At 47.5% G+C, this 16,368-nt stretch overlaps 1 protein-coding gene across 4 annotated transcripts in view; it reads left to right on the top strand.

The window, feature by feature from the left end:
• LOC142575598 (uncharacterized) overlaps nt 1-14,443 on the top strand; it is a 311,632-nt gene extending 297,189 nt beyond the window's left edge. For 3 of the 4 annotated variants that reach the window (XM_075685082.1, XM_075685080.1, XM_075685081.1), the window contains 5 exons: nt 4,723-5,304; nt 6,760-8,304; nt 9,640-10,095; nt 10,762-10,916; nt 12,630-14,443. In XM_075685082.1, the coding sequence (XP_075541197.1) occupies nt 4,723-5,304; nt 6,760-8,304; nt 9,640-10,095; nt 10,762-10,916; nt 12,630-12,662 (2,771 nt within the window). In that variant the 3' untranslated portion in view covers nt 12,663-14,443. The remainder of the gene's footprint in view (nt 1-4,722; nt 5,305-6,759; nt 8,305-9,639; nt 10,096-10,761; nt 10,917-12,629) is intronic. The other variant, XM_075685083.1, reaches the window with a different exon arrangement.
• Nucleotides 14,444-16,368: the final 1,925 nt, after the last annotated feature.

The following is a 16,368-nucleotide window of genomic DNA, read 5'->3' as shown; positions in this document are numbered from 1 at the left end:
ACCTAAAATTTAATCAATTTAATTTAATAATTCACTGATATCGACTCTATCAACTAAAGCGGATGTTTTCCCTATCCTTGTCGCACAGCCGGGTTGATGTGGTTGTGTGTACACTGAACTGCTAAGCAGCCACCGAGACAACCTTTTGCGCTGAATAGCAGACGCTACGCTGATGACACCTTCAAGCGTAGTTAAACTATGTTCACCCAATTGGTCGTGTAAATCTACTATGCTGTCAGTACTTTTGTAGGAGGCGGCGCGAGAAGGTTGCCGCCGTGGCCATTGTTCATTTAGGCCGGACGACCATGGTGGCGCCGGATCTCGGGAGCGGTCGAGTGCGCGAGTGTGTTCTATTCTCGCGCTCCTTTCTCGTGAGCCGTCTTCATCGTCACCGGCTATGTATGCGTTAGTCGCGCCGGTACACTTTCTTCTCTGCAGTGCACCAACTCTTGAACAAACAAGCGTTTTGCGCCGTTTGTAAAACACCAGGTTAATAAACTGCCTCCTGATCAGTTCATTCACGTCTACTTCGATGGGTGCTCTCCCCCTTGTATATGGTCGACATTTTGTAACAAATCTCCGAACGGAGGTAGTCTGTGGCAATCAAAAGGTAGCCTTCAGAGGTGGATAATTGAGACAGTTATAGATGTGCAATGACTTCGTGTTAGTTCCAGCGTTTCATGTGGCCTCTTCTTCGTCAAAGCCTTCGCAGAGAACCTTGGGCCCACCTGCCCTGGCCACTGCAATGATATTGATTGACTGAGAATGCATTGGTCTTGACAAAGACCAACTCACATTTTGACACACTCACACTCCGCAGATAGCTAGGAGAGGAGGGGCAGATCTTCGCAAAGCTTTTCGTTCTTTAGTGCCCCTTGCCAACGGGCTGCGCCTTCGCCAATATGTCCAGCATGAGGATCGGCTGGAAATAATTCTCTCGTAAGAGCTTTCCTGCAAATACGGGCCGAGTTGTGACCGGTTCCTAATACATCTAGTCATGCGCTAAAAAAAAAAACACACACACACACACACTCGTAGAATCTGCTTTGCCAGCAGCGCTAAAATCCCATACGGATCCCGAGGCCTCATCCAGCACAGTTCGCCTAACTATCTTCGTGTCCTGACCTCGCGGCGTGATTCGCGCACCTTTCACCCTCTCCCCTTCTTGAAACAGGCTCTAGTCCGAGGGAACCCGAATTCATCTCTCTTACCCCGGACCAGTTCGTCGTCGACAGCCTCGAGGCAGACGCTCAGCAAGGTCCGCTTAACCACCACCACCACCACGACGACGACAACGACGGGGATTACGATGACTGCGAGCCCTTTGCCCCCCAAGATTGCGTGTGTGGTGCCCTGGCCGGCAATTCGTCTCCCGAAGGTGCCTTGATTCGCACGAAGACCCACTCACTTCTTCCAGCCTGTCTTCCTTTCCTTGGGAGCGCTAACAGACCCGGTTCGACTCTCACTGAGGTGCTCTCTCTCGCAGGAAGGAAAATGCAAAAACGCGCTGCTTGTCCCGTGTCGGCCTGCCTGCAATCGACGGCATGTTTGCGAAAGCGTCTCTTTCTCTTTCTCAGTGTATGTTTGTTTCGACGCTGTTTTTTCACACGACTCGGTCACGAGGTGAGGGAATGCGGAATGCGGAAGTGTCTGGGTACTTACTGCTAGCTACGTTTGGAGAAGTGTTCCTTTCGTTGTCACTTTCTGTACTCATTTGTCATGTGGGCTGTTCTTTGGCGATTGGAGACGTCATGGTGATGGCTGTATTCTTTCTGTGCTGTGTGTTTACATGCATTTACACAATTTTCTGTACAACCGTTATACTGACATCGCGATCGCTCGTCTAATGTCTTCATTCTTCGGGAGGAATATACCTTTGCGGCCTTCTTTTGAATAGTTACCGAAGCATGCTATCTTGAGTCAAGCATGAGAATATTGGTCATCTTACCGCTGCAAATGGCCATTGGCTCTTAAGGGGAAAGGCTGGTGATTGCTCCATTTACGTCACCTAACAACGCGTTTTCCAAATAACACGATAATCTTACATTGAACTTGTTTTTCTAAATTCTAACTCATCGTGAGATATTCTGGACTTTTAAAATATTCGTAATGATTTTATTGAGAAAAGTAATATTTGGTAGTTTCTAATGTAGGAGCTTTAAAGTTCTTTAACATCAAGAAGTTTAATAGCTTCCACAGAGCTCCAAACTGGGACAATGCCATTCCCTTGGCCTTCCTCGTTTTCTGTGCGATATTGCAATTTTCAGATGAACTGTTTTAGCTTTCGTCTTTTACTTGTAAGTTCATCAGTTTTTCGCAGAAGTCGCGACGTTGGATTTCGTTGCATTTTTTTCTTTAACCCCAAGCACTCGGTTAACTTAACGTACAAAACGAAGCATTAGAAGACAATATAAGTTCGAAGTCCATTTCTACAATGCTTAGTGGCATGTATAGGCAGATTTAACCCACCAAATCGCCATACTGAGGCAGTGTTTGTCGCAGCCTAGATGTGTTCAATCCAAAATAACTAGGTTAGGAATGCTTCTTTTTTGCAGTCGGGCCGTTCGTTATGGAGCATCACGAAACATTGAACATCCTCTCCTCATGTTAGCTGAAAAGATGGTCAGATATAAATTGCGGGTGACGTCCTTTCTATTTTTTTCTCTTCTTTTGGGAAGAGGGGGGGGGGCACTTAATGTAAATCTCGACAGCCGTTGCGCCGTTTCGTGATCTTCGCCCGTCAAACGCTGAACATCAAAGGGTGGTAAAAAGGAGGAGTACATATTTCGTTATTACAAATGGACTGTTGTGGCCCTAGTATGAATCGTACAATTAGCTGCCTGTGCCTGCTGCACGCACCACTGCGTGAGAACGGGTGTCCGCGGGGTCGTGATCTAATTAGTCAGCATAGGGCATCTGTGCTTATTGTAACGGGCCTTTGTAAAACATTCTAAAAGAGCAACAGTTTCCACAGACGGCACCTGATGCACACCGAAGATGGGCCAGTAACACCGGGTCTCTCCTGAAGGCGACCATGTGCAGGAAAAATGGGTGCATATACGTTTATAACAGACCGCCGTTTCGAGTATTAATTGTAAGGTGCCAGATGCACGTGATGAACGAGAATAAAGTATGTGGCTTCAATTTAAGAATAAATAGAGATAAAGCGGACAGTGCTAGATTGAGAAGTAACGCACTGTTGTGTGAGATGCGGCTGTCTGGAATGGAGGAAAAGAGCAGGTTGATCGAACGATACCAGTTAGAAACGTGGACATAATCTTGAGTGAAGAAAGAGGAGGGGCGCAATTTCTCTTATCACCTACCGGTTTATCGTGCAGTTCAACACAATAAATTCAACAGAATACATGTTGAGCAAAAATATATTTGAAGTGGTATGTGCGCTTGTCAGCTCGCAAGAGCGGCCCAGAATAATCTTGCCTGATAAAAGGCATGTAGATGAAGACGGAAGCTAAGTGCTTTATGAGAGTCTTCAATGTATATCTACATTGTTCTAGTGTACAGAACAATCCAAATTTGAGCGAGCAATAAATTCAGTTCGGTAGCAGACACGTTAGTTCACAGGATGCTATTCTGAGAGGTAGGCCGATATGACATCCGAGGGAAAATGGAACCACGCACAAGACAAGACTTTAAGAAACCGCAAAGTCTAACAAATCGACGCATAACTTATGTCTAGAAAGATAGAGGGAGACAATCAAGTCGCCAACGGTTGCCCGTATATTGCTTCGCTCTAAAGCGGTAGCTCCAGACATATTGGTACAGGTCTTGCGAGAGAACTGCTTTGCTGCTTCTTCATAGTTTGCTGACTGTTTCCTAAATAACATTGTGGCAGTAACCACACAATCTTTTGGAAATTTTAACAATAGGCTTTAACAATATGTGTTACCAGTAGTACTTCTGCGTTGAGGACAAAATTGCAGCTTCAATAAAGAACGTCTCTTCCCATTTGACCTTCGCCCCATCCTTCGGAAGTAACGTCTTTTCAGTATTGTCTTTTCATCTCATCGTATTCAGCATCGTGGCAAAATCAGCTCGTCCGAGCTCAAGCAGTGGTAATACTGCTGGAGAAAGTCACCAGCAACCTAAAACGCCGGCAACCAGTCACCAGCTTTGCCTAATGACAGCAAACCTTACATATTAGCATCATGTCTTGCTTAGTTTTTGTCTGTGATCATCACTTACCCCGCTTGTCGTGCCAAATCGCCAGAACCACGGCCTTGGTGGGGTGCGTTTGCCTACCAGTTGGAACTGATGCTACGTCGGTGCTTTGCCTTATTGATCGCATTACAACTACAACCTGTCGAAAATATGAAAGTTTTCATGCCATATAGTAACTTGTGCTAGGAAAGGGGCCATAACACCCATGTGACGTGCAGTGAGGTTTATTCATTTGCAATAACATTAAGTTCGCCTAGCAAAAATAACTGACAGTACAGGAGCTCCCTAGTTAGGAATACGTGGTTTACTAGGGGCCTCTAGCCATTACGTATAGCATCAAATGCGGCTGGTGAAGTTTAGAGGAGATAACGGTTTCCACTTGTCCCAAGTTTATTGTCATTATGACAGGACGAGCAGCGTGTCAGCTCTACCCGGATCATATTTGCGCAGAAGGAGAGGTTCGGGACGGGGAAGTCTGATCTGTGTTAGCTTAAAACAATAGACAAAGAAACGAACCAAACGGGGCAACGCTCGGGCGTCCAGATGACCTTCCGTGTGCGGTGTTGCTGGAAAGCCTCAGCGGCGGCGGCGGCGGCGGTGGCGCGCGGGCGCCGAGCAGCCGCCGGGACGACTCGGTCGGCTGGCCCGAGAACCTCAGCGCGTTGCTGGACGAAATCTTCAGCGAGGCCGAGGAGTCGTGCACCACTCCGTTCCCGGCATTGCTGCCCTCTTGTGAACCGGCGGTCGCAGTGGAGGCGCAGCAGCAGCAGCAGCAGCAGCAGGAGGACGAGAGAGGCGACGCCGAGATCTACGTCAACGTCCCCCTCAGGGTTGCCCGGCCAGTCGAAGACGAAGACGCGGAAGAAGTCGCTCGCGATGAAGGCGCGTCGAAGTCGCCCGTCGAAGTCGCCGAGTCTTCCAAGACCACAGACTTGCAGACAGTTGCAGACGACGTGAGCCAAGCCGTCGCCACCACTGCCGCGACCGCTGCCACCGCTACGAGTAGCTCGGTCGCCGCCGCTGTCGCGGCCGTTCACGCCGCCAGCATGCACTCGCCCAAGCAGGCGCTCATGGAGGAGCTCAAGCATGTGCTTCAGAAGCGCTACACCATGGAGGTCCTCAGAGGTAATCACGAGCGCCCGCAGTCTTCGTGTTTGTGTCCGTCGGCGCTTGCCGGACCACCTTCGCTGGCACGCTGTGGGCGTTCCAGTGTCGGTGTTGATGCTTCCTCTTCTGTTCCTGCGAGCTTGTCGCCCCCGGTGATGCTTGGCGCACCACAGCACGCCGTACCGATGATGGTCATTGCGAAACTTGAGAAGACGACTCACAAAGGAGCTTAAAGTCGTAGAGAATGTTAACTGAAATGTAGAAGTAGTTATTGTTTCGAGTGGCCCACATGAAAAGAAAAAAAGTTTCGTCTTAATCACCATAGATTTCCATCATCTTATCGCGCAGTGCGCTGCGGAGTTCCCTTGAGTAAAACGGCGTCGCCACATGTGTATCTAGCACGCAAACGAAAGAGGAAATACTTGCTTACTCGCCACATTAATAATGTTGAACGCTATAATCGAAAACACTGACGCTAATTTAAAAGAAATGACGACCAGAACGCTGTTAATTAGTGCGGGGCATTTCACCTCAGCTCGAAGTCTGTAGGTTGAACAAAAACAATACATCGTTATTGCGCTACTGTGATCCGCCATTTTCAAAGCAAGCGTTGTTATTGGTACAAACGTAAGCGCCGTAGGAGCTACTTTTCGCATACTGGACCTTGCGAATCACTACGTCGCCACTAATAGACTAACTGATCCCTGTCTTCGCCTCAGTACGGGTGACCAGTGTGGACGAGTTTGCGTAATACGACCTTGCGGGATTGTAAAGTTTTGGCACCCGGAACTCGTGCTTGTGTAAAATACACTTCGATGCACTTGGAACGAAAGTAGTAGGAGAGAAACAGGACATTCGATCGAGTGATCTTAAGGGACCTGAGTTTAAGGGAATGAGCTCAAGATTTCTGGGAGGCATTGTGGCAAAGAGTAATAAATAATGACCTTAACAATTTATTTCATTAGGATGACGCCAAGCGCGTCGTGCATATAACTTTCATAGCCCAGTAAAATAGTGCTAAAGCCTCTTCCATTCAGTGAACTAATTTACCTGTTTGCCAAACCAAATAAAACGACATCACATGATCAGGTAGTTACTGCTTTCGGTTTACTTGAGGGGGCGCCATGGCCGTTCGAGTAAAGAAGTCCGCATATTGATGTCTGCAAATGTATGTTGATTGCCTTCCGTAAAAATTCAATAATCACAATAACGTGAAGGTGGACACCTCCCTTCGTCGGTAATATATTTGTTTAATGTACTGGCAGATGTATAGTGCAACAAAAAAGCCCACACTGAACCAGCACAAACCCTCCGCTTCTGCCTTGCACTCTCTCACCTCGTGTGCCGTGTGACAGCACCGTTGTTTACTCCAGAACGCGCCATGTATACCGTACGTCGTTTGCTTCGCGACAACCAGATCGTTCTGAACATGAGCGGTTGCATAATGGTGTGTTTTGTCTTGCTCCCCTACAGAGGATATTCTGAACGAAGCTAACGTTATCGACAGTGCCACACCGCGTCCTCAGTCCAGGAGCCCAACAGAAGCCTCCAGGAAAACGCCACCGACCGCTGCTCAGAGATCAACCGAACAGCAACCGCCCAGCACGGCGATCAGCGGCGCTTCTTCCATTCCGCCACCGCCTCCTTTGCCTCCGAGCGACTTTTGGTCGAAGCCCAAAGAAGTATGGTTCCAGCAGGAGCCGCAGAAGCCTGGAGGCGGCCGCCTAGTCGCTCCCGTCTGCCAGCGGGACAGCGAGACGCAGACCCACACTGTGGATTACGGTCTCCAGGTGGCGTCACCCGTACAGGCGTTCAGCCCTGGTTCCATGCTGCACGCGATGGCTCCCTTCGCGACCTACACGCGGCCTTTCGTTGCTCCCGGAGGCAACCAGGTGCTTCTTCTCGACGACCGCGGCGTCCAGCTTCAATCCGGACCGTTGTACGCGATGCCCATATACGCAGGGGCAACGCCGACCTCGGCTTCCGATCGCGCGGTACCACTGCCGCCAACGCCGGCTGCGGCTGCGGCGACCGGAGTGTTCCCAGCGACTCCAACCATATTCTTGGCCCGGGACGACGACCGCGTCACCAAGAGGGTTGCCATGGAGTCCAAGTCGACCTCCACCGACGCCTACTTCGCACCCACCCCGAGCCCAGCATCCGCAGCTTCCGGAACGACGGGTGGTGGGGACACCAAGAGCCTTCTCGACGAGGTCGAGAAAAAGCTGGAGGAGGACAGGAAGCCTCCGGATGAAATCCATCCTCGAACGGCGACGCCTGCAGCAGGGGGCGTGTCGAAGATCACTACGGTCGAGACGATGACCATCATGGAGACGTTGCAGTCTACGACGGTGTCGAGGCGCTCCATCGACGAGACGTCTCTCAAGTCGGTGTGCGCTCGTTCCGAGAAAGAGGACGTCCTGTCAGGCCTGTCCGAGTCTCCGATACCTTTCGCCGATGACGACGACGCGATGGAGGAGCTCGGATTCTCGTCTCGGGTCGAGTCGAGGTCCGCTTCCCGAGCCGAAGAGAAGGCTGAAGCGGTGAGCGACGAAAAGGTCACCATGTACTCGTCGAGTAGGAAGCATTCGGTGCCTCAGACAGAACCAAAGGAACCGACCCAGTTGCGCGACGTCAGATCGCCGCCATTTTCGAAGCAGGTTAACGGTGAGCAAACAACACCAAAGGCGGCTTCCCCGCCTCAAGTTTCATCGCCGCCGCGAGCTTTCACACCACCTCGGGCTGCGACTCCTCCACATTCGTCGACGAAGCGTCCCATGCTGAACGGCCATCGCAGTCCACCACGCAGTACACCACGCAGTCCACCACGCAGTCCACCTCGCAGTCCACCTCTCGAGACGTCCTTCGACGTCGTAGACAGAGGTTTCCACACCGAGCCGCTTAAGAAGAGGACCCCGAACGGAGTTACCGTCTTGTCTGGCTCCAGGGGGGAGTCCGTCACTTCAAAGTTCCAGAGGCCGTCCTGCATCAGTCCTGCCAGCTCTACAGTCACAACAGGTAGGAACTTGTTTTCCGACGTACCATCGTATCTTTAGTGTAGATGCTGTCCACTGTAGAAGGGAAACAATTATTTAGGACAAAAAGGAATAAACATACATTTCTTTATCCTTTTGGGAACACAGCGTTGATTTCAGGTGGTAGACAAGCATTCACTTACAAAAAAAGAAAAAAAAGATTTTGCCGGCTTTCGCGTGAATTGTGGTATCTATGTTAGGCCTTTAATGCTAGTAATGTTGCCATGAGCGAATCATACTGTATGTCAGAGGCGGTTTTTGGTGGCTTCACGTACCAGAATGTTTCTAGCCCACATCAATACTAGGTTTTACAGTCGCCTGCAGTGTTTTCTCTCTTTAACCGTGCTGTTCTTGCGTGCTCTTGCCATTGGAATTTTGTGACAATCTGCTGGTTTCTTAATTTCTGTAGGCGACATTTCGTATAAACAAGAAAAGCAAATATGCAGAAAGAAATTTTAGGCTCCTTAAAAACAAGCTTCAGCTGGAGCCAACTCCCATGTCCATATATTCGAATAGATGTGAAAGGCATAAACGCTATCATTATACAGCAGCTAGAGTGACTTGAATGAAGCTTGTAGCGTCGTGGTGCGTCCTCACGATAGCTCCCTGAAACATTTTTGTAGTGTAGTTGGTTAGGCGGGCCAGTCTACGTGGTAGTGTAATCAAAGGGGTGGGTAGATCGATCCTTATACCACTGCACATTGTGTGCCCTCGGCTTTAGTGCGGTAGCATTATACAGATAAAAATTGCTTTCGGTTACTTAAGGAAGTATTGTTTTCGGCGGTGGAGCAACTGGCGCGTTGATAGGAATCGAAGTTTCCTGGAAAAAGCAACGGACGATCGTCAAAACTTCCTATCGTACTGCGATTTTCATCCTATCTAACAATACCGGAGCGCCTCTCATTAGATAGGCGTTCGCGCTACGCTTGAGCGATTGCAATGCATTACAGTCGCTCAAGTCTACCATAAATGCCTGTGACGTTTTTTTTTTTAAATTTGGGAGCGTAGATGTAGCCGACATTATGATCTTTATTTTAATGCCGTTCTTCTCTAACATTCGTATTCGACTTCAAGTATGCGAGTCAAAGCGAACAATCAAAATTTTTTACTAACTGGAAGAAAGTACACTGTTAATGAGCACGAATATTTCTAAGTGCTCACAATGCAGGCACAGCTAGTTTAAATGCTTCCGTGTTATATTTGGCGCATGAAAGTAAACTCGCCCCATTTCCTTGTCGGATCATCTTAGTCACGGCAGCGCATTTCCTTCCACTTACTGCCATTTAGTTAACCCTCTCTTTCGTACGCCCATGGGCAGGTCCCGACGGTACGCTCAGGGGAGCCCACGCAAGAGCCGCGGCTCAAACCCTGGCCTCTGCCACGAAAGAATACTGCAACGGCGACGTCCGCAGACCCCTGGGGCCGTTCAAGGCGACCAAGTCCATGAGCGACTCCAACCTGGGTGCCAGGACGAGACCCACGAAGAAGCCCATGGCGTCGCAGGCCACGCAGACTCCCAACGGGGTGATTCCGACTTTCGAGAGGCGCGGCGAGAGTGGCTTCGGAGGCCGAGCCATGGGCGTGCAGACCGACGACCGGATCGAGTCGTTCCTCAGGGACACGCTTCGCAGCTCGACCAAGGAGGTGGAGTTCGTCACCAAGGTCGACAGCAGCCAGCCGTCCAAGACGCTGAGGAAGAAGGTCACCACCAAGATCCTTCGCGGCACAAGCGGCAAGGCTGGAGGTGTGCGAGAGATCATCGAGGAGATCTACGGTGAGCTGAGGGTCGGGGCCAGCGAACACTTCGCCAGTAGTATGAAAGGGTATAACCCTTGGGGCTGTTAACAATCAATCAATCAACCAATAAATCAATCGGTCAAGCAGTTATTTCTCAGGTGAATAAACCTATCAATATATATTACCTACTCAATCAACAAATTCAACCAATCAACACGCTATATGTGCGTGCGTTTAAAGTTTCAAACATGAATTCAATAACGCCGCTTCAAATCGAAATAATCCACTCGAGTTCCTGGTTTTCTATTTCTTTAACATTTGAATGCGGCCCAGTCTGTGTGGGCGTACAGTTGGGAGAGTCCGTCTGCCTGCGGTGGGAAAACATTTTAGGCTGCTTCGAAAGTTCCCGTTTCGACCTGATGGAAAAGTGTTGTGAAATTGCACTTCAGGCAAATTGATGAGCTCCCTGTTTCAACATACTTAAATATAAAACTACGCTCAGGTGGAAAAGGGAAAAAAAAATTGTTTCGCATTTCGTTTGATATTCCAAGCCTGCGTTTCTGAAAGGGCAAATTGAATCCGGTTACAAAATTTCCTTAATTTAAGCGCAGCTTCACTCAATAATCCAATCAGCCGAGCTATGTGGCCAACAGCTTATCAATCTACAACTGAATGAATCACTCACATCCCCATCTGCTTGCAGATCAGTCGTCGTCGGTGGTGGTTCGTCCCAGCACGGCCATCAAGAATGTGACGCGTAGCGTGCAGCAGACCAGCGATGGCCAGAAGTACCTGACCACGGTCATCACGGAGGCACCGCCCACGGGACGCTCGAGGAGGAACCGTAGGAGGGGATTCGTAAGTGTCGATTGTAGTGGCGTAAGTGTCGATCGTAAGTGGCGTGTCGTACTTGCACTTTCGAAGGGAAAGAGACGCCGCCTCGTCTGCGAAGCTAAACTTATGAGCGTGTTTTCAGATTCATTTTCTTTTTTTTTTCGTGCACTTTCACTTGTTTACGGAAGTGTGTGTCTGTTAGTGTTTTTTGCCCTCAGTGCACTCAATTTAGCGAATGTTCGTTCAATTTCACTATCCTACTGAGGCGTTATTCTCGGACGATCAATTTCAGTGGCACTCTATGACCTTTGTGTGACGCAGTGCCGGGCGCATTGTACGGTTTAAGCGGTTTTGCTCAACCGTGCAGCCAATCAGCTCAACCGATTTTGCTCGGCCAGCCAATTAGTGCGCACTGAAAATTATATCCCCGATAGTGATCGTCCGAGAATAAGTCTCCAGAGCTTAATTATCACTTCTTACGTCTGCATCTAGCTTTGCTTGACCTGTGACAAGGAGTAGCATAGTTCAATAATGGTGCCAACCTCTTCTTTAATTTCATATTAATAAGAAAAAACTTAAAGGCACAAAAGGTCATGCTAAGCCAGTTTAGACTCGTAATGGGCTGCTTAAAAACCCTATTTTCATTAATTTACCTAACAAACTGTTGATTATTACGGGAGAAAAAGGCGAACTATCTATATTATCCAAATTTCAGCGCCAGTGCGGGAGTGTGACGTCAGCAATTTCATTATATGTATCTTCTCACATTTACACTGATTCTTTTTCTCTCGGAAGTTCTCGAAACGTGGTACGTTTTACATTGCGCTTTGCTATTTAATTGTATTAGAACGTAATGTCGCCTTTCTATACAGATGAACGCTTAACCATAACCAGAGTCGGCGCCGTCCAAATCTATAACACGAAATGTAAGGCACGTTGACACCCGTCTTACATTTTAACGCGATAGCGTTAAGGAGCTCGTGTCACAGAAAAGCCGGTGTCGTCGGCGTCGGTGTCGGTGTCGGCGTCGGCGTCCGCGGCGTTGGCCGTGAGCGATAAATCACGGCAGGCACTTCATAAATAAAAAGCAACCTTTAAGATGGGCTGGGTGGGAATCGAACCAGGGTCTCCGGAGTGTGAGACGGAGACGTTACCACTGAGATACGAGTTCAATGCTTCAAAGCGGTACAAAAGCGCCTCTAGTGAACGCGGTGTTGCCTTAGAAACGAGCTGTTTCTATTCGTGTTCTTTTCGCTTTCCCAAGCGTTCTGTAGCGTCCATTTTGCTGTCAAAGTGGTTATGACTTTCACAAGTGATATGAGAACGAGTTAATTGTCCTAGGCCATAGATTCATCAGTAGCATTCTCTCGTTCTTTTTTTTTTGAGATGGAGTCTATGCATACTTCTCATAGTCTATCCTTTTCAGTATACTAAAAACTTTCATTTGAAATATTCACTGTTCCTTCAACACACCTTTTTCTTAACAAAAACACTAAGGGACAATAATATCCGCGATAAACTGTAGCAAGATATGGCACCGTACTAGTTTCCGCGCTGAGGACTACGATAAGGACACGTGTATTAAGACAAAAGCTGGATGGTTCGCAGTTATGAATATCGTTGGTGTCTGCTTAGGTTGGCCAACACTGAATTTTAGATCCTCAAGCACTTGAGAAACCTTGCCAGTTTCTTTAAAGTTGCTTTACTATCTTTTCATTACCTTCTTTTTCTTCACAGGGCGATCCTGATACGCATATCATCATGGTATGACCTCTTCCAGGAGACAGCGTCACACAAGACTACAGTCAGCTCTCCCACGTGTCATGACTAAGTCATATATGTAGGCATCTGAGGTGGCCATCGGAATGGCCTCACCGCGGCTCCACGACCACGTGACCTCCAAGCGGACTCTTGTTTCTGTTCCCCCTGCTTTCCGAAAAACTTTGTGAAGTGAGCTGCATCGTCATCTTTCTGTCCTGTTTTCAACGTATGCGCCTTGACCTCGTTTGGAAGGTGCGTCTGAAGACTGAGTGCTGACTGGATACCACACTACGTCGAGTCAGTCGTGCATTGCTTGGCACTGGAGCGAAACAGTGTATTTCTAGCCAGCGACGCCGTCTGTGTAAAACAACAGTAACTGCCATGTGTGTAATGACCCTGACCATGGCTTCGTTCGACCTTGATATCGTAATCCCTCACATTCCAGCGATTGTGACAAATAGCTGACAGGCGGCATACCATAGAATGTTCGGTCGACGACGTCCCCAGATCTTGAGCAATGTTCTCGAGGCAGCCGTACTCAAGACACTCCTTTAGCGAGCGTGCTTCAACGCCCACCTTTTTTTAATACGCATCTCAGTCTTACAAATCAGGAAGGAAGAACTCTGTGGCGTGCACACGTGCTGTAGCCACGTGAATGAGCTTGAACTGCGCGCCATATTTGAATGTGTGCAGCTTCTACCGACGTTCAACAGGCGGCGCTGCCAGTCAACGAAGAGTTAACGAAGAGAGCGTGGTGTGATGCAACTGCCTTTTGTGGGCACGCAGTTAGGCATGGTTGAGAGGGTAGCTGGGGATTGGGTTCCCCGACCCCTTCCCCATCTCATAAACATGTAAGTTCAAGTGGTCTGACAAGACCCTCTAGTGCCCCACTCCCATTGAAGCAATAGCAACTTATTAGATGCAGAAAACGGACAGCTACAGGCCGTTAGCTATCTGTCCAGTTCAACTGGCCGCTTATTCTACCGGAGCCACTTTCTGCTTTTCGAGAATCGTCGATCCAATCGGCCTACTCGAAATTTCATGCGCTGAACCCGATTTAGCTAGTTTTCATTAGTTTTTCTTTTCCTTTTTTTTTTGCTTTTCTTTCGTTGAACAAACTGTTTGGTTCTGTAGTTTTGATTTGTGTTCTTTGTCCGTCGTGTGGGCATAGCGTATCACTGCCGACGTCACGTATAGAACTTCTTTTTTTTCTCGAGAGCTGCACTATCATGATGCTTTGGTTTTTTTCTTACGCTTCCCAGACCAAGCTATAAAATTAACTGGTTGTGGTTTGACGTCTTCTGCATTCGTCCACATTAGATGTGGACCCGGTGTCATTACCTCTATTCGTCTAGCGCTTTAGTGAGCCCATATATGTCGCGTGTGAATTATCTTCTCTGTGTACATAGGTGTAAATTATTATTATAGGAAGTAATATATGCCTGTTTTTAAAAACTCCTTTTCTTGCTTTTAGGTATGAAATTTGTTCACTACCTTTTCTTCCTTTAATTTCTATAAGTCTTCTTTTAGTGCATTCGTTCTCCCCATTATGCTCCGGAAAGCTGTTTAACCAGAGCCTTTTGTCTGCAATACATCTTTGTAGCGCTGTTTAATAATTACCCGCTTTTTGAGGCGCCTTCTTCCTTCAGCACAGATTAAAGGGGCGAACGGAATGTTGGGTCGTCGGTGCCTTTCATTACCGGCTCGTTCAAGCGTACAGAGGAGTCTTTGCTGCGCTGTGCTTGTTGCTCAGATGAAAGTACGAAGAATAAATGCGTTATTCTATGTGAGTACCAGTTGCTGACTTGTTTCTTTCGTTTGTATGAGTAATTCGATCGCAAGGAAGCTTTCCTTCCCTTGGGGTCCTTGTACTTAAAGGGACACTAAAGCGAAACAATAAATCAGTTTAGACTAATGAAGCATTGCTTGAGAACCCTGCAGGCAGTCATTTAAAAAAAATTGTTTAATTATTAGATGAGAAAATGAAGGTCCAAGTATCAGTATTTGAATTTTGCGCCGAAACCCCAGCGCCGGTACGTCAGCGTGACGTCAGGGACTCCAAAGTATGTTTTAGCATTTCGGCCGCGTTGGCTAAATAAAGGTTCCCGAAACTTGCCATGTTTAATATTTGGTTCCTTTAGAACACAACGTAGTCAATCTGTGCCGCTATATATCATTAGTAGGCCCTAGAAGATGCCGTCAAAATTCCAGACGTCACAGCCCCCAGGTGCGGGAATTTAAGTAGGCGTCGCCACCCGTATTTCGTTCTTGCGCTTTTTCTGGCTTACCAAACGTCTTATCGCTGTAAGAGTGGTGTTTTTGGTGTTGTAGAACGGTAATTTACTGATGCAGAAGAAATCATTTTTCACTTTAGTGTCCCTTTAAGAGGAAGCTCCTATCGGGTGCTCCTATCTAAATACATGTAAAAGGAGAATTCGTTTTTCTTGGCAACCACTGCATCAAACTTGACGAGGTTTGTTGCATTTAAAAGAAAAACTTAAAATCTAGTGACTATTGGTTTCTAATTTTTGAGTTAGGTGGTCAATTTTTTATTAAACATTGGCAAAAACCGAAAATTTTCAAAAAACGAGACTATCAAGATTACAACTCTGTAACTCATCAACGAAAAATGATAATACAATTACGTGAATTGCATCTAATAGTACATCTAAAGCGGACAAATTTGATATGTTACACATGAATGTAAGAAAAATTGTGATTTGGAAATACAGCTTTTGCGGAACCCTTGTAACCAACGTAACGAATTCACGTAAGATCTAAAATGACATGCGGAATTTGTCCGCTTTGAATGATCTATTGGATGCCGTTTACAGAACCGCCACATCAGTTCTTCATGCAGAGCTATAAATTTGTAAAATTCGTGCTTCTATTTTTTTTCAAACGGTCGAATATTTGAAAATCCTTTTGACAAAATTCAAGCCCTAAATGGAAATTCCGCTTCCAACAGACACTGGAATTTAACTTTCTCCCTCAAATGCAACAAATTTCATTAAAATCGGTCCAGGGGTTATCTCAGAAAAACGTTTTTGCGTTTTACATGTATTTGAATAGGCCGCGTCGGAGTTGGGCCCGAGCTAAAGCTTCCTCTTAACAACATGGGTAACGCAGAAAATGGTTTCGTTTTGGCCACTTCTGCACATATTTGAATTTATTTAATTGGTTGCATTTAAAGAAAAAAAGTTCACTTCTATATTCATTGTTGGAAGCAGAATTCTGAGTGAGGCCATCAGTTCTTTTCAGAATAATTACGCAGACTCATTGCACCTAAAGAGGTGTTCACTGTCTAAGGTTGTAACCGAATCAATCAGTGTATATCGCTTTAATCAAAAAGCTATCGTCGCTACCATTACCAAACGAAAATAAACACACGTACCCTTGTCTAACCCTGTGTGATGTCCTACAGTTTCACTGGTTACCCACCTTCACAGAGTGGAATGACTCCTCAAATTTGTAAGAAAGCGGGGAGAAACAAAGGAGTTGCTCGATTATTTCGACATTGCCGCACGCTGAGCAGCTCGGAGATGGAGCCAGGCCTTTGCTGCACCTCCGCGACGCCGTCCAGGAGCAGCCGATCCGTAGCCGCAACAGAAGAGACCGCTCCTGTCTTTTGAGGCCGCGATCAGGAATGGGCGTCGACTGCTGGCGACACGCCGATCAGGGTGAAGCGCCGTAAGGTGCTGCTGCAACGTGTGCG

The sequence above is a fragment of the Dermacentor variabilis genome, chromosome 3, assembly GCF_050947875.1.
Source record: "Dermacentor variabilis isolate Ectoservices chromosome 3, ASM5094787v1, whole genome shotgun sequence".
NCBI classification, from domain to species: domain Eukaryota; kingdom Metazoa; phylum Arthropoda; class Arachnida; order Ixodida; family Ixodidae; genus Dermacentor; species Dermacentor variabilis.
Note: the sequence above shows the minus strand (reverse complement) of the source record. Positions and strands in the feature narration are given on the sequence as shown.